Source organism: Musca domestica, unplaced genomic scaffold (genome assembly GCF_030504385.1).
Source record: "Musca domestica strain aabys unplaced genomic scaffold, Musca_domestica.polishedcontigs.V.1.1 24, whole genome shotgun sequence".
Classification (NCBI taxonomy): Eukaryota; Metazoa; Arthropoda; class Insecta; order Diptera; family Muscidae; genus Musca; species Musca domestica.
This window is the reverse complement of record NW_026712272.1, coordinates 8710765-8729713: the sequence shown is the minus strand read 5'-3', so window position 1 is coordinate 8729713 and position 18949 is coordinate 8710765. Positions and strand designations below refer to the sequence as shown.

The window sequence follows — 18949 nt, the reverse complement described above, 5'->3', positions numbered from 1 at the left end:
ATCATTATGAACTCAGCAGAAAATCGTACATTAGCACTGAGTAGTTCATAGAGAAAAGTAACAAAACTTAACCAGCAAAAATGTTCAATTTATTCGATTTGGAGGAGCAATATCGGCGATTGCCACACATCAAACGGGACGAGGTAAAAAAGCTGCTGGAATGGGTGTTGATGCAACCCCATCTACCGAAAATTACGGAACACGAAGCTTTGATATTTTTCTATGCCTGTGATTGTCGCATGGAGTATGCCAAGCAAGTGATCGATTTGAATTACACCTGTCGTACGCACTTTGATGAGTTTTTCGGCAATGTTGATGTCGAGTCGGCAGATATCAAACAGATTCGTAGTGTTGTGTAAGTATGTGGGGGGGAGGGGAAATTATTTTCTGAGGGGGTGGAATGGGTAGAATGGTTAATGAAATGTTGTTGTGGTTTTTTTCAGGGCTAGTGTACCGCTGCAACAAAGAACTCCCGAAGGATATTTAGTCGTCATGTCAAAACTAAAGGATACCGATCCGGCTAAATTTCATTTTGGCAACTCGGTGAAATTGTAAGTAGCCTTTAGGTTTTTTTAAGTAAGCCTGTGAATAGAGACAGTGCCACCGCCCATATACACGGGTACAGCCGTCAGGACTTCAATTGGGAGTCTTTGTATTGTCTATAGGAACAGCCTTTGGGTTGTCTATAGAGACAGCCTTTGGCTTTTCTACAGACACCGCCTTTAGGTTGTCTATGGAGAAAACCTTTGGATTGTCAATAGATACAGCCTTTGACTTGTCCATAGAGACAGCCTTTAGGTTGTCTATAGAGGCAGCCTATTTGTTGTCTATAGAGACAGGTTGTCCATAGAGGCAGCCTTTAGGTTGCAACCTTTGGTTTGTCTACAGCCTTAAGGTTGGCCATAGAGATAGTCTTAAGGTTGTCTATAGAGGCTGCCTTAAGTTTGCCTATAGATATAGGACAGATAATGCCAGTTGAGGTCCTTTACAACTTATGTGTCCTTTTTTCATAATTATCTTCCTTATATACTAAACATAACGGTACTTAGTCCTAGATTTTGTTTACTAAATCCATCCTTTCTATACCCTCAGCCATCCGGCTAGAAAGGGTATATATCATTTGATACGGCCTCATCGAATTAGCGGTTTTAGACGCTAGGTCTCTTTGGACAAAATCGGTTTTAGGACATTTGGAGTCTTTCTAGCAATGTCCGTCTGCCTGTCTCTCGGGCTGGCTGGTGGGCACGATACCTCTCGAAGGGAGTGTCCGATTTGATCCAAACTTGGTACCTCGTAATATTATTGTCAAACTTAAATCGAGTTCGGAGATGGGAAATATCTGTCCACTCCTTCACACGAACTGATCAATATTGGCCAACTGCTTCGGATCCTCCCCCATAAAGGGTCAACAGTTTGAATAATCAAAACTCAAGGCTGGGGGTTTAAGGGTGAAATAAATAAAAATTGGAAAAAAGTCAGACGCCATAATTTTTACTTTTTTTTAATTTTATTGAACGAAAGCAAAAAATGTCGGAAATAGCTTCGAATTTTAGAATAAGTTTAGATTCCTTCGAATTGGTCAACTTTGGCACGAATTATGGCCTTCAAACGACCAATGAAACCGTCGCACGCTGCCCGAATGTTGCTCTGCGCGGTATTTTGGCCCATTCCCGGCGAAGCGCTTGCTTGAGGTGATCGACATTTTTGTATTTTTTAGAGCCAACCTTGCTTTACAAAATACTCCACGCACAATAGTCCAATAGATTAGTATCCGGAGATTTTGGTGGCCATTGTGCCCTGGAAATGAAGCGAAGAACCTCATTTTGTAACCATTTTTGGGTGGCGAGTGCGATGGTGCTGAGTGCTGTTGGATTGTGGCCAAAATGTTTGCGCGCTCAAGGCTTTAATACACCCTCCAGAATATTTTCGCGACAATATTCGAGATTTATTTTAATGCCACGGTCGATTTATACGACCGGAGAGTGACCATCGGCTGTAATGGCGGCCCACACGATCACCATGGCCGGTGCTTGAGTTCTGGTGGATAACCGAAGGTGTCCATTTTCAGCTGACCTCTTTGGCAAGTAAACACGATCATTTTGTTTGTTTACAAACTGCTGGACAACAAATGTTTTCTCATAAGAGAAAACCAAATTCGGCAGTTCACCACTTTCGGCCAAGCAAAGTAAATATTTTGAACCTATTTCTTTCCTCTGCGGTGTAAGTTCTTGCACTTTTTGGAATTTCAATGGTTTCAGCCCGGGCTTATTTTTAAATATTTGCCGAATGGAATATTGCAATGTGTTCAGCTCACGAGCCATTTTCGGCCATTGCAACGCGGGTTTCGATCAAGCCACTTCTTTACTTTTCGAACCATTTCTGCTGATGTTGCTGTTTTCCTTCGTCCACTTCCTTGACGTCTGGTACGCTACCAACCACCAGTATCACGGTAAAGAGCGATGGTGCGAAACACAAAAAATTTATTCACATTTAAATGCTGGAGTGCTCTAACGCCTCTGTCAGCCACTTGTGGTGTTCCAGCCAAATATAAAGAAATCACGGTTGAATGCCATCTCGAATAACTTTTTTTCTGGAAAATTCTCACCAAAATGCTTTTGTACGCTTGTAGACAATATAATGAGCTATCACTGGAATAATTTTTATAACTGTCGGACGAGTGACTTAGAAATGACAGCAGTCTGATTTTGGTTGCAGTTTTTTCATCTTACCTGGAAATTTGTCGACAAAACCGATTGATACTATTTTACTTGTTTATTTTCATAATTATCTTCCTTATCTGCATAACGGTACTTAATCCTAGATTTTGTTTTCTTAATTTATCCTTAAAAAACAGTAAAAATAACAATCTTTAAAACTACAGATATTAATCAGCTGATCTACAAATGATCGGTTTTGAGGAAGTTCACACTAAATGATATCTTATCAATTAATTAGTATTAGGGTAGTTCACATCGTCTCAAAACACAACAAACTTTCAAAACTTAATTGCCATGCGTTGACACCTTTGAAAATATCTATTTCGGATAATATTTATTACACTATTTATGACCGACACAGAGATAGCACACTTATCACTCTTTTGATTATTGAAATGAGGGCAATTCCCGAAATCTTTAGACTCTGGGCCAGCAGGCCCCTTTACAATAACCTTCCTTCCCTCCTCCTCCATTATAGGTATGCCATCAGTCAAGATAAATGGTTTTTGGAGAACGACATTCCAAAGGGTCTAATAATTGCCATCGATATGACCGGGGCCAAATTGGGTCATATACCGCGCATAAATTTGCTGCATCTGAAAAAGGCATCATATTTTCTTCAAGTAAGTCAAAAAAATATACATTTTTAAATTTTCCTATATTTAAATATCCATATTTCACTCTCCAGGAAGCCATACCCACCCGTCTCGTTGGCCTACATTTCCTCAATGCCACATCTCTAATGGATCGATTTTTAGCCGTAATACAACCGTTCCTCAAGAAGGAACTACTCGATATGTTACACGTACACACCACCATGGATACGTTCTATAAATTTGTGCCACGTGAAATTGTACCCAAAGATTTCGGGGGACCTGGTTTGGAAATGAAAGAATTGGAGGGTAATTTTCAACTTCCAGATTTTTTTTATAACTTCAAATTAATTTTTTTGAAATATATTTGTTTTTCGTTACAGAAAACTTCTTCCAATCTTTGCGAGAATCCCGTTTTGACATCATCGAATACAGTGCCACCCATCGTGTCAACGAGAAGTTACGTCCAGGCAAGGCAAAACTTAACTCAGATCTCTTTGGAACCGAGGGTAATTTTAAGAAATTGGATATTGACTAGGGTGTAGAGGATTAAAGTGGTAGAATAGATTAATTTTAGTGCTTTTATAATTTTTTACTCAAATAAAGTTTAAGTGGAATGGAAAATTAAAATGCGAGGAAATATTTCAGAACCTCTTAGGCTGGAAATACATAAAGGGCATATTTGGCTGGCTTCTTCGTAGATGAACAAAGAAGTTTTAGGTTGACCTAGTTCGATTTTGGCCCTAGTCTCCTTTGTTCATTTCCGAAGAAGCCAGCCGATGACTTAAACCAGCCAAATAAGCGCTTTATGTATTCCCAGCTTTACAATGAAAAATTATAATCTGGACAGACATTTAGGTCTTATGAGTAAAAGGTCTGAGCCTTTTGGTCGGACGACATTTGGGATTTCATTGGATTAGTAGAGTTGGGCAATGAGGTTCACTGAGCCGAAAAATCTTTATCGTTGCTTTCCGGAAAAGAAACTTGTTGTTTGTCTAGTTCCTTTTAGTGCAGTCGTTCCTTTAAGCTTATTTATATGAGAAACGCTGCAGCAGCATCACTGCACCTTTAACTGAACATACCCCACATAAACACTCCTTCTTGTTATTCTTCCCCCTTTGTTGCTCTCTTTCTCTTGTTATGTCAATTATAGAAAAACCTACATAATGTCACCATAGACAAATGAAGATATAGACAACGAAAAGTTAGTTTTGTCTTTTTTTCCAGATGGCTCTCATCATGTTTTGCATAGTCAACATGCTGATTTACGCGTTCAAGCCACTCGACTTCAAAAACACATTTTATCGTTTTTCAAGAATTTCACAGGAATATTCCCATATTTTTCGATGTCATCACGTACTTTTCACATTTCTTTTATTATGAAATAATATTCAGCTGACAAATATCCTACAGTTTTTGTTATTTTTAACATTTTTGAATTGAGTGACTTCAAAATTCCCACTCAAACCCCTGAAACGATATAGACGACATCTGCTGATCCGATTTTTTTCGAAGATGAACGGTGAGAGCATTTCGTTGTCTATATTTTCATTTGTCTATGATAAGTATGAATAGAGAGAGGATAACAACAGAGAATAAAAACATAGAGAGAGAGAGAGAGTCGTAAACTTTAAGAGAAATACAATTTGAGATTGAAAACCAGTATTGTAATTAGAAGAAGCATTAGTGCAAGAGACAATGTACTGTTGGCTTTAAAGAACTTAATTGTACATTTGTCAGTCCATTTTCGCAACCAATAAGAAATATTCATTTGAACTGTAACAAATGCATTATTACATCAATACATTTAAATTGATATTTTATTTGGAGCAAATACCTGAGCAAGTGGAGCAATAGATAAAAAAAGATAATTGAGTGGATTATTACTCGAGGAGAAGTTGCGAATAATTATTGGAGCTAGATTATGCTGTTGATGTAAAATATTGCCCGTGTCATTTATATGTTGGAGAATATTGCTCGTGGAGCAAGGATAACAAACCATTGGAAAAATACCAATTACCCTAAATTAGAGAAATGCAGTGTTCGTTGGTGCATCATGGCTAAGGTGTTTCAGTTGCTTATAAACAACAGAGAATGAAGTCTGTTATATCCAGAGACACAAGTTAAAATTGTTGCAAAGGGAATTCGTTGATGACAGATTCAGCCATATGGCTACAGAGGGTATATACAATTTGATACGGTCAATAAGTACCTAGTCGACATAACGGTTTTCGACCCTAGGTCTCTTTGGACCAAATCCGTTTCAGGACATTTAGAGTCGATCTAGCGATGTCCGTCCGTCTGGCTGGTGCGCACGATAACTCTCGAAGGGAGTATGCGATTTGGTCCAAACTTTTTACATCGTAATATTTTTGTCAAACTTAGATCGAGTTCGGAGATGGGCAATATTGGTCTACTCCTCCCCTACAAAAGGTCGAAATTTTCAAAAATATATTTTCTGCACAGAAGGAGAAAACATAATCCGATTATGCTCAAACTTTGCAAATCCAAATATTTGCGTCAGTGCTAGGTCAGGTGCAAAAATGGACAATATCGAACCACTCTATCAAGTACCTCCCCACAAGGGTCACAAATTTTGAATAACTACAACTCTTATAAAATGTGATGTAAGAGCCTGATTGTCTTCAAATTTCACACATCTCAATAATTGTGTTAACTCAAGGTCTGGTGTTAAGATGGAATATATCGGACCATTCCTTCTGGTACCTCCCCCACAAAAGGTCGACATTTTTAAAAAATATATTCTCTGCACAGAAAGAGAAAGCATAATCCGATTTTGTTCTAACTTTGCAAATCCAAATATCTTTGTCAGTGCTAGGCCAGGTGCGAAAATGGACAATATCAATCCACTCTATCAAGTACCTCCCCAAGTACAAGGGTTACAAATTTTGAATAATTACTCTTATAAAAAGTAATGTTAGAGTCCGATTGTCTTCAAATTTCATACATTCCATTATCTCTACTAACACAAGATCTGTTGTGAAGATGGAATATATCGGTCCTCTCCTTCTGGTACCTCCCCCACAAAGGGGTCAAAATTTTCAATACCCATGAAGCTCATAAAACGCGAAATTAACATCCGATTCCACTCAGACTTGGCACATCTCAAAATTTCCATCAACACAAGATCTGTTATAAAGATGGTAGAGATTGGACATTTCCTTCTGGAACCTCCCCTACATAGGGTTAAGATTTTGAGAAACCAAACGCTCAAAGAAAGCGAAATAAGCATCCAACTCTCTTCAAATTTCACACATACAAATATTTTTACTAACACAAGATCTGTTGTGAAGATGATATATATCTGCGAACCCCTTCTGGTACCTCACCCACATATAATTTTATTGAATGAAAGCAAAAAATGTCGGAAGTAGCATCAAATTTTAGATTAAGTTTAGCTTTGTTCGAATTGGTCACCTTTGGCACGAATTATGGCCTACAAACGGCCAATGAAACCGTCACACGCTGCCCCAATGTTGCTCTGCGGTATTTTGGCCCATTCCCGGCGACGCGCTTGCTTGAGATGATCGACACTTTGCTATTTGTTATTGCCGAACATGCTTTCCAAAACACTCCAGATACAATAATCCAACGGATTGGAATCCGGAGATTTTGGTGGCCATTGTGCGCTGGAAATGAAGAGAGGAACCTCATTTTGTAACCATTCTTGGGTGGCGCATGCTGAGTGCGATGGAGCTGAGTCCTGTTGGAATGTCCAAGGTCTGCGGCAAAAATGTTTGCGTGCCCAAGGCTTTATTACACCCTCCAGAATATTTTCACGATAATATTCGGCATTTATTCTGATGCCACGGTCGATTTATACGAGCGGAGAGCGACTGTTATGGCGCACCACACCATCACCGTAGCAGGCACTTTTTGTTGTTTGTTTACAAACTGCTGGACAACGAGTATCTTCTCATCGGAGAAAACAAAATTCGATAGTTCATCACATTCGGCCAAGCGAAGCAACTGTTTAGCTCTTTTGAGTCTTTTTTCTTTCTGTTGCGGTGTAAGTTCTTGCACATTTTGGAATTTCAATGGCTCATTTCCCGAGCTCATTTTTCAATATTTGCCGAATGGAATATTGCGATGTGTTCAGCTCGCGAGCCATTTTTCGGCCACTGCGACCCGGGTTCCTTTCAAGCCGCTTCTTCACTTTTCGCACCATTTCTGCTGATGTTGCTGTTTTCTTCCGTCCACTTTCCTGACGTCGGGCTACGCTACCAGTAACGAGTAACGAGCGATGGTACGAGACACAAAAGATTTATTCACATTTAAGTGCTGAAGTGCTCTAACGATAGCCACTTGTGGTTTTCCAGCCAAATGTAAAGATCTCACACTATCACGCTTGAATTCCATCACGAATAACTTTTTTGCTGGAAAATTCTCACCAAAAAGCTTGTAAACAATATCATGAGCTGTCACTGGAATAATTTTAACAGCTGCCGGACGAGTGGCTTAAAAATAACAGCAGTCTAAAGTTGCTTGCAGTTTTTTCATCTCACCCTGTAAATTGTTAATCTATTGCCTGTATTTCTTTCACTATTTAATATTTCTTACTTTGGCAAAATATATTGTTTGTTTGGCCGTTGCTCTATCTCAAAATGTTTATATTTATAAACCCATCGATTGGAATGACCCCCCGCATTGGACTATTATTATTATTATTTTTTTTTTTTACCGAACAAGACTATCGATAGCCATATCTCCCCCGGTCTCCAGAAGTTTACGGAGCTAAGTGATTTTATGGAGATACAATAATGGCTGGCCAAAAAAAAAATGCTTATCAAAATTTATTAATATCAACAATAAAGTTTAGATTAGACTCCAACGAACCCCTAGCGCCAGATATGAATGTCAAACATGACGTTTGATTTGTAATTTTCCCAAACAAAAAACTAGGGGGAAAATTTGTGCACTTTGGACTCGAGAATTGTGGGAGGAAAATGGGAAAGAGGAGTTGATATTTTTTGGAGGGGGCGAAAAGGTGAGAATACGGAAAAGATTGTTTTTCCTGGTATAACACATTGGCTGGTTTTTTGGTAGAAAGGGCCTTAAGGTGAGTGTTTATGTGAAAAACGCTACAGCAGCATAAATGTACCTTTAACTGAACATACCCCACATACAAACACTGTCATAGACAAATGAAAATATAGACAACGAAATGCTCTCACCGTTCATCTTCGAAAAAAATCGGATCAGCAGATGTCGTCTATATCGTTTTAGGGGTTTGAGTGGGAATATTGAAGTCACTCAATTCTAAAACGTTAAAAATAACAAAAACTGTAGGATATTTGTCAGCTGAATATTATTTCATAATAAAAGAAATGTGAAAAGTACGTAATGACATCGAAAAATATGGTAATATTCCAGTGAAATTCTTAAAAAACGATAAAATGTGTTTTCGAAGTCGAGTGGCTTGAACGCGTAAATGAATATGTTGACTATGCAAAACATGATGAGAGCCACCTGGAAAAAAAGACCAAACTAACTTTTCGTTGTCTATATTTTCTTTTGTCTATGACACTGTTCCCTGTTATTTTTTCCCCTTTGTTTTTTTCTCTCTCTCTCTCTCACTCTTGTTATGCTAATTGTAGAAAAATCAGTATTGGTTGGCAATACCGTTGTCACTAGCATAAATATGAATAGAGCCAAGAACAGCAACAATCACACAACACAGAGAGAGAGTGGTGAATTTTAAGAGAAACAGAATTTGAGATTAAAAACCAGTGTTATAATTAGAAGAAGCATCAGTGCAAGAAAAAAGGGTACTTGTTGGTACAGAAGAATTTAATTGTAAATTTGTCATTCCATTTCCGCAACCAAGTAGAAATGTTCGTTGGAAGTTTAATAATTTTTTAGAGTTAAAAAGGAAACAAAATCCTTTCCGAATTAAATATATATAAGCAAGAGAATACGGGTGAGATGAAAAAACTAAAAAACTGCAAACAACTTCAGACTGCTGTCCGTTCTAAGCCACTCGTCCGACAACGGTTAAAATTATTCCAGTGGCAGCTCATTATATTGTTTACAAGCGTACAAAAGCATTCTGGTGAGAATTTTCCAGAAAAAAAGTTATTCGTGATGGAATTCAAGCGTGATTTCTTTATGTTTGGCTGGAAAACCACAAGTGGCTGACAGTGGCGTTAGAGCACTCCAGCATTTAAATGTGAATAAATCTTTTGTGTCTCATACTATCGCGCATTACTGTGATACTGGTAGCGTAGCCCGACGTCAATGAAGTGGTTTGAAGAAAACAACAACATCAGCAGAAATGGTTCGAAAAGTGAAGAAGCGACTAGATTGAAACCCGCGTCGCAGTGGCTGAAAAATGGCTCGTGAGCTGAACATATCGCAATATTCCATTCGCCAAATGTTGAAAAATGAGCTCGGGGTAATGCCATTGAAATTGTAAAAAGTGCAAGAACTTACACCGCAACAAAAACAGAATGAAAATATACTCAAAAGAGCTTCGCTTGGCCGAAAGTTGTGAACTGCCGAATTTGGTTTTCTCCGATAAGGAAACATTCGTTGTCCAGCAGTTTGTAAACAAACAAAATGATCATGTTTACTTGCAAAGAGGTCAGCTGAAAATGTGCACCTTCGGTTTGCCACCAGAACTTAAGCGCCAGCCATGGTGTGGTGATGGTGTGGGCCGCCATAACAGCCAATGGTCGCTCTCCGTTAGTGTTAATCGACCGTGGCATCAGATAAACATGCCGAATATTATCGTGAAAATATTCTGGAGGGTGTAATAAAACCTTGGACACGCAAACATTTTGGCCGCAGACCTTGGATATTCCAACAGGACTCAGCGCCATCGCACTCAGCACGCGCCAGCGCACAATGGCCACCAAAATCTCCGGATAGCAATCCTTTGTACTATTGTGTCTGGAGTATTTTGGAAAGCAAGGTTGTCACTAAAAAATGCCGAAGTATCGATCTCCCCAAGCAAGCACTTCACCGGGAATGGGCGAAGATACCGCAGAGCAACGTGCGGGAAGCGTGTGACGGTTTCATTGGCCGTTTGAAGGCCATAATTCGTGCCAAAGGAGACCAAATGCCGAAGTGTCGATCACCTTAAGCAAGCGCTTCGCCGGGAATGGGTCCAAATACCGCAGAGCAACATTGGGACAGCATGTGACGGTTTTATTGACCGTTTGAAGATCGTAATTCGTGGCAAAGATGACCATTTCGAATAAATCTAAACTTATTCTAAAATTTGATGATATTTCCGACATTTTAAAAAAAATGTAAAAATGATGGCGCTTGACTTTGTTGCAGTTTCTTATCTCATCCTGTATACCCTCTCTAGCCATATGGCTGAGGGGATAAAAATCGAAAATAGTTTCCAGATGAGTTAAAAGATCCGCAAAAAGAAAACTGAAGTGTAGGGTCTGCAGCCATAAAGGTGAGAATACACAAGACCCTTTTTTGACTGACAGCCGATGACTTAGGCTAGCTTCTTTGTAACAGAACAAAGGAGCATAGGGTAAGAAAGTATCAATTATGGACTGAAATTGAACGAAGTCAACCTAAAACTCCTTTGTTTTTCTACTAAGAAGCCAGCCGATGACTTAAGCCAGTCAGAAAAGCGTTTTATGTAGTCTCACCTTATCTTTTAAAACATTTATTTTTATACCCCTCACCATACTATTTCGTAAATGGGCCATGTCGGTCCACGTCTTCATATATCCCCCATATAACAGTACCTCCCGATATTCGGTATTTTCATGATTTTTGCGGCATTATTTGCCGGAATTGTTTCAAATTTCGTATTTGAAATTCGTAATGGCTACTACAGCCTATGACAAAAAATTTCGTATGCAGGTCCACGTCTTAGTTTAATTTTCGTAGTCCAATTTTTACCTCTCAAAACAATTCCAATTTGACTTTATCTCCAAATCTGGGACTTCAATCCAGATTTTCTACCCCTCTCCCAAATTATAACATTCCTAGAACCCTTAGCTGTAATTCCATAGTTAAACTTATGTCCATAGACCTACCCTAGGGTGCAAAAAGCGCATATTCATATCTAAACAATTCCGATTTGAACTTATCTCCAACATCTATCAATTGTCAAAAAAAAGAAAAAAACGAAAGTATTTCAATATCAAAACATGTACTCGTACATAAGAATAATAATAGTATTTTGATAAGCCTGGGAGCGCTGGCAAATGTTTGTGAACTTGAAAAGGTGTAGTTGTAGTGCAGCGATCAACAAGCCATTCAGTGCAACTTTATCCCTCTAAGTATTCGTATCGAAATTCAAAAGCACAATCGTACAACAATGTCTTTCAAACTCTTCAACTTGGACGAACAGTACGCCAAACATCCCGAAGTGAAACGCGATGAAGTCCTTAAACTACTAGATTGGTCATTGGCCCAACCCCATCTGCCGAAAATTACCGAACATGAGGCATTGCTTTTCTACTTTGCCTGCAATTGCAGCATGGAATATGCCAAGTCTGTTTTGGATTTGAATTTCACCTGTCGCACACATTTCGAGGAGTTTTTCGGCAATGTTGATATCGCCACACCCGAAATGCAACTTGTCCGGCAGACAGTGTAAGTTTGGAAATCGAAGAAATGGGTATTCGAGGTTGATTAAAAATTAAAAAATTGTGATTTTAGTGCCGGTTTCCCCCTGCAACAACAAACTCCGGAGGGATATATTGTCGTCATGGTCAATATTATGGATCCAGATGCATCGAAGTTTAATTTTGTCAATTCCATTAAATTGTAAGTATTGCTCAGGTCTCAGAGGAGATTTTTTGGGTTTCTATCATTTTTATATTTACTGTTATTTGTTATGTTCCAGAACTGCAAGAATTTAATTTTTTTTACTGCGATAACCGATTTTTTTATGATATCGGAGACAAATTGTAAATCTAGTAGGACCATACAGGTTCTGGAATAGTTTAAAAAAAAAAATGAAATATATGTTAGTTCGTTAAGTCGTAAGGGATATAGGATGTAAATTGCGTGGTAAGTGTAAGTGGGAAGCGGGACCCTAAAAAATTGGAAATTTTGTACTTAAAGGGTTTAGGTTCGGCGGGCTAGGTTTGGGTGTGACTTGTACCAAGCACCCTTGTCACCGGTGTATGTAGTGTTTGTATTTGGGTTAGTTTTGGCCCCTTGGATTTTTGGTGTCAGGGTTGATACATGTGATCTGATATTATGATTCCACCTTATGTGGCACTGCGGTGGGTATCCAGATAACTTTGGAATCTCATGATGGATACTCCTTTGCGGGAGAAGGCAGCTTCTTTCATGAATTGCCAGTTTTTTTTTTTAATTTTATTAAATGATAGCAGAAAGTATCGGAAATAGCATCAAAGTTTAGATTTGTTCGAATTGGTCACCTTTGGCACGAATTATGGCCTTCAAACGGCCAATGAATCGGTCACAACGCTGCCCGAATGTTGCTCTGAGATATTTTGGAGCATTTCCGGCGAAATCGCTTGCTTGAGGTGATCGAAACTTTGGTATTTTTTAGTGCCAACCTTGCTTTCCAAAATACTCCAGACGCAATAGTATAACGGATTGGTATCCGGAGAATTTGGTGGCGATTGTGGTGCGCTGGAAATGAAGCGAGGAACCTCATTTTGTAACCATTCTTGGGTGGCGCGTGCTAAGTGCGATGGTGCTAAGTCCTGTTGGAATGTCCAAGGTCTGCGACCAAAATGTTTGCGTGTCCAAGGCTTTAATACACCCTCCAGAATATTTTCGCGATAATATTCGGCATTTATTCTGATGTCACGGTCGATTAATACGAGCTGAGAGCGACCATCGGCTGTTATGGCGGCCCACACCATCACCATGGTCTTTTACCATGAGAGAGGCATGGATTTATGTGCCTGCAGGATGGTTGACAAAGGTCAGCATGTCAGTGGCGGAATGCAGTTACTGTGATGACATCAGGTATTTCGTGTTAAGGGACTGGATGTGATGGCAATTTCAAGCATTGGGCGCCAGTTCTAATGAGTTGAACTCATTTAGTTTTGGAGGGATTTTTCTTCCCCTGACTATTTGTAAATAAGATATTTGGTTCATATAAGAGATTTTTATTGATTGATGGAAATTTTATCAAATGGCCCTCGATGAATGAGGGTGGTCGAGTCATCTGATCTGGCGGCGCCCAATGTTTGGAATTCTCTTGTAAAATTGTATCGCGAACTAAAGTCTTATTTCCGAGCTTTAAGACGAACTAGAAACTAATTGCCGAACTTTAAGCTCGTGTTATAATTTTACAAGACAGTGCCAAGCATTGGGCGTCAGATCAGATGACTCAACCACTCTCAAATTTCAAGAAATTACCAGCCTATATGTTCTCATATAAGAAAAAAGCGACTCTTTAATGGGGAATATTTTGGGAACGTATTATAAGTGCCAGCGGAGCAATCATCGTGGATTTTTTTTAAATATTTTTATATTTTTCCAAGGGCACAAATTAGAGATTTTTCAGGGTTTTTCGAAGAAATTATGCTGAAGCATTTAAAGAACTTTAAAAGGCCTTCGAGGGAATAATGTATATTTAAAATTTTTTCTCGGGCTTTAGGTAAGGATTTTTCAAAGAATAATTTTTCCAAGGTCCTAGGGGTAAAAATTTAAGTTTTATTAATAAAGTTTTCAAGGGCTATCAGAGCAATATTTGGGGATATTTTTAAGAATTATTTTCGTGGGCCCTCGGAGCAATAATTGGAAATTTGTAATGAATTTTTTCGATTTTCTGGGTAATAATTGGGGATTTTTAATGAATAATATTTTAAGGGTCCTTAGAGCAAATCTTTTTGAAAGGTTCTAGGAGCAATATTTAGCGATTTCGCGATTCCTCGATAAATGAGGTCTCATTGGAGATTTTTTAAAGAAGGAGGACTTTTTAAAGAATATTTTTTCAAAAAACCTCGAAGCAATCATCGCTGATTTTTTTTAAGAATAATTTTATGGGCCCTCTTATCGAGAACCGCGGACTTTTTTTGGATTATTGCTTCAAGAGGTCTCAAAGCAATAATCCAGGATATTTTGAAGAATATTGTTAATGGTTCTCGGAGTAATAATTCGTGATATTTTTAAATACTTTTAAAAGGGTCCTCGCAGTACAAATTGGCGATTCTCTAAAAATATTTTTTTCCAGATCAATAATTAGAAATTTTTATGAATATTTTTGTGGGTACTCGGAGCAATTAGTGAGGACTTTTTAAATAATATTTTTTTCGAGAATCCTAGGAGCAATTATCGATATTTTTTTAAAAAATAATTTTAAGGGACCTCAGAGCAAGAACCGCGGACATTTTTAAAATTATTGCTTCAAGAGCTCTCAAAGCAATAATCCAGGATATTTTAAAGAATATTTTAAGGGTTCTCGGAGCTATAATTAGTGATTTTTTAATACTTTTTCAAGTGATCACGGAGCAAGAATTCGGGACTTTCTAAAATTTTTTTTCGGATCAATAATTGGAAATTTTTATGAACATTTTTGAGGGTCTTCGGAGCAATAATTGAGGACTTTTTAAAGAATATTTTTTCAAGAATCCTAGGAGCAAATATCGATGATTTTTTAAAGAATAATTTTAAGGATACTCGGAGCAAGAACCATGGTCTTTTTTTAAATTATTGCTTCAAGAGCTCTCTAAGCAATAATCCAGGATACTTTAAAGAATATTTTCAAGGGTTCTCGAAGCAAGAATTAGTAATTTTTTAAATACTTTTATAAGGGATCTCGTAGCGCAAATTGGGGACTTTCTAAAAATATTTTTTCTTGTCCCCTGGGTCAATAATTGGAGATTTTTAAGAATAGAATTGAGGGTCCTCGGAGGAATAATTAGGATATTTTTTCAAGGACTCTCGGACCTTTTTCAAGGGTTCTCGGTGCAATAATTAGTGATATTCTTTCAAGGGCCCTGGGAGCAATTGAAGACTTCCTAAAAATACTTCTCCTGGTGCCCTCGGTTCAATAATTGGTGATTTTTTAAAATATTTTTGAGGGTCCTCCAGGATATTTTGAAGATTATTTTTCAAGGGTTTCCGGAGCAATAATTTGAGTTTTTTAATATATTTTCAAGGGCCCTCGCAGCACAAATTGGGGACTTTCTAAAAACATTTTTCTCGAATCAATAATTTGGAATTTTTATTTTGAGGGTCCTCGGAGCAATAGCTGAGGACTTTTTAAAGAATATTTATTCAAGAACCCTCGGAGCAATCATCGATGATTTTTTTAAAGAATAATTTTAAGGGGCCTCGGAGCAAGTACCCTTGTTTTTTTAAATTATTGCTTCCAGAGCTCTCTAAGCAATAATCCAAGATATTTTGAAGAATATTTTTGAAGGGTTTTCGGAGCAATAATTAGTGATTTTTAAATACTTTTATAAAGGCCCTCGTAGCTCAAAGTGGGTACTTTCTGAAAATATTTTTTCTTGTACCCTTGGATCAATAATTATGGATTTTAAGAATAGATTTGAGGGTCCTCGGAGCATTAATAGACGATAATCCTAGATATTTTGAAGAATATTTTTCAAGGATTCTAGGAGCAATATATAGTGATTTTTTTAAATATTTTTTCAAGGGTCCTCACAGCACAAACAGCACATTTTTAGAGAATTATATTTCAACTGACCTTGGAGCCAAACTTGGGGAATTTTCGAAGGTCCCTTGGTGCAAAAGTTAGGGATTTTTTAAAGAATATTTTTTTTTCAAAATATGTCGATTTATAAAAAATATATCATTGACCCTCTGAGCGAAAAGTAGAGATTTTCAATATTTTTTAGGAGGACTCGTAGTAATAATCGTAGATTTCTTGAAGAATATTTTCAGAGGTCCTCGTTGTAATAATTGGGGGTGTCCTTAAAGAAAATTTTTCAGTGGACCTAGGAACAATAATCGAGTATTGAAAAATATTGAAATATAAGAAAATAGTTGATTTTCATGGAAAGCCTTTTGTTGCACTACGGGAATATGTTTTACTTCTTGGCGACCTTTAAGTCCTTTCAATTTCAAAAAGGTTTCTTCGTTCCATGTGGACTTGGATAATTCTTTCCTCTTAGTAAATTTTTTGAAAAATAATTCTCCATGTCCCAATAGCTTCGATTTTTGAAGAGTTTCTGTTTTGATTCCAGATACTCCATTGGCCAGGACAAATGGATGTTGGAAAGTGGTGTTATGTCTGGCCTGATATTTGTGTTGGACTTGTCGAATCTATCGTTTGGTCACATTACCAGGATTGGCATCTCTTCGTTGAAGAAGGTTATGTACTATTTACAAGTGAGTTTCAGAATCTTAAGATTCTCTTTCTCAATCATTAGAGATTTTATAAGGTTTCCAAAAAATTTAATTTAATTTTTACTCTCCTCTCAGGAAGCCATACCCGGTCGCTTGGTGGGCTTGCATTTCATTAATGCCAGTAAAAGTGTTGACAAATTAATGGTCCTGTTGAATCCCTTGCTGAAAAAGGAACTTATGGATATGTTCCATGTCCACACGACCATGGACACATTCTACAAATTTGTGCCACGCGATATTCTGCCCAAGGAATATGGTGGGCCCGGTGGTGAATTGAAACAATTGAATGGTAAGAAGAGATAATGGGGTGGGAAAATTATATAAATGGTTTGTAATGGGTGTGATCATCCTTTTTTTTACAGATGCGTATTTCCAAGGCCTGATGGACAGCCGCCAGGAAATCATCGATTACAACAACACACATCGTGTCAATGAAAAGTTGCGCCCAACCAAGGCCAAACTTAACTCAGAACTCTTTGGCACCGAGGGCAATTTCAAGAAATTGGATATTGATAAAAGCCTTGGATTTGTTGTTCGTAGATTTTAATATTTTTTTATGATTTTTTTTAAATAATAAAAAAAGTCACAATCTCCACTCCAGACTCAAACTTCGCCATGTACCATTAAAAAGTAGACAATTATTGTGTTTTTTATTTGCATTGAACTTTAGCCGGCTGAATTTTTGGCAAATTAAAGTAGATATGTTCCAGAGTAATAATCAACTAAATTAGCTTGTATTCGTCATCGTACGATAGCTATTTAATGATGGCAATTAAAAGCTGGCGACATTAAGCTGGGGTCGGTTTTTTTTTTTTTTTTTTTTTTTTTTTGTATAAAAAATGTATTTTTTAAAAACTATTTTTCAGGGGCCTCGGAATTATATTTGGAGACTGAGCAATAATTGGGGATATTTCTAGAACCCTCGGAGCAATATTTTGTCATTTTCCGAAGAATATTTTTCAAGGGCCCTCTCATAATTAAAGATTTTTTTTAAATATATTTCAAAGGGCACACAGAGCAATAATTGGCGATTTTTCAAGGGCCCTCGGAGCAATTATTGGTCATTTTTTGAAAAACATTTTTTTTCAAATATTCAAAAATAGTTTTAAGGTCCTCGAAGCAATAACCCTGAACTTTTTTTTTAAATGATTGCATTAAGATCCCTCTAAGCAATAATCCTGGATATTTTGAAGAATTTATTTTCAAGGGTTCTAGGAGCATTCTTTGATGAATTTTAAAATAATTTTTCATGGGCCCTCGGAGTAAAAATTAGTGGCTTTCTAAAAATATTTATTTTGGGGGCCTCGGATCAATAATTGGGATTTTTTAGAATAATAGTTGTGGACTATTTAATAAATGTTTTTTCAAAAACTTTCGGAGCAATCATTAAAATACCTTTTCAAGGGCCCTCGTAGCACAAATTGGTAATTGCTGATTTTTTAAAGAATAAGTTTAAGGGCCCTAAGAGCAAGCAACGCTGACTTTTTTAATAGTATTGCTTCAAGATCCCTCTAAGCAATAATCCAGGATATTTTGAAGAATATTTTTCAAGGGTACTAGGAGCAATATTTAGTGATTTTTTAAAATACTTTTTCAAGACCCCATGAATCCCAAATTGCGATTTGGGATTTTTTAAAGAATATTTTTCAAAAAACATTGAGGACTTTTTAAAGATTGAGGACTTTTTAAAGAACATTGGTGTTTTTTTAAACAATTATTTTAAGGGAGCTCGGAGCACAAATTGAGGACTTTCTAGAAATACTTTTTTCTCGAACCATTGGATCAATAATAAGGATTTTTTAGAATATTTTTGAGAGTCCTCGGAGCAATAGTTTAGGACTTTTTAAAGAATATTTTTCAAAGAGCCCTAAGGAGCAATAATTGAAGATTTTTCAAGGGCCCTCGCAGCAATAATTTATATTTTATTTATATTTTTCAATTATTCAAAAATAATTTTAATTTTTTTCAAGAACCCTCAAAACAATCATTGCTGAAGTATATTTCTCAAGGGTACTCGGTTTCTCTAAATATTTTTTCTAGGGCCCTCGGATCAATAATTGTGGAATTTCTAAAAATGTTTTGAAAAATATTTTTCAAGGGTTCTAGGAGCAATATTTAGTAATTTTTTAAAATACTTTTTTAAGGGCCCTCGGATCACAAATTGAGGACTTTCTAAATATATTTTTCAACGGAACAATATGGGATTTTTAAAAATATTTTTAAGGGTCCTCGGAGCAATAATTGATGACTTGTGAAAGAATATTTTTCAAGAAACGTCGGAGCAATTATTGGTGATTTTTTTAAAGAAAAATGTTAAGGCCCTCGCCACAAGAACCGTCG

The 18949-nt window shown here is 37.2% G+C and overlaps 1 protein-coding gene across 1 annotated transcript; it reads left to right on the top strand.

Moving 5' to 3' along the window:
• On the top strand, positions 1-17171 carry LOC101896610 (uncharacterized). Its single transcript, XM_005191491.4, has 10 exons — positions 1-355; positions 444-551; positions 3196-3340; positions 3406-3619; positions 3694-3845; positions 11541-11899; positions 11966-12073; positions 16447-16591; positions 16685-16898; positions 16972-17171. Exons 1-10 carry the CDS (start codon positions 81-83, stop codon positions 17154-17156), a joined length of 1905 nt encoding a protein of 634 aa, XP_005191548.2. The 5' UTR covers positions 1-80; the 3' UTR covers positions 17157-17171.
• Positions 17172-18949: the final 1778 nt, after the last annotated feature.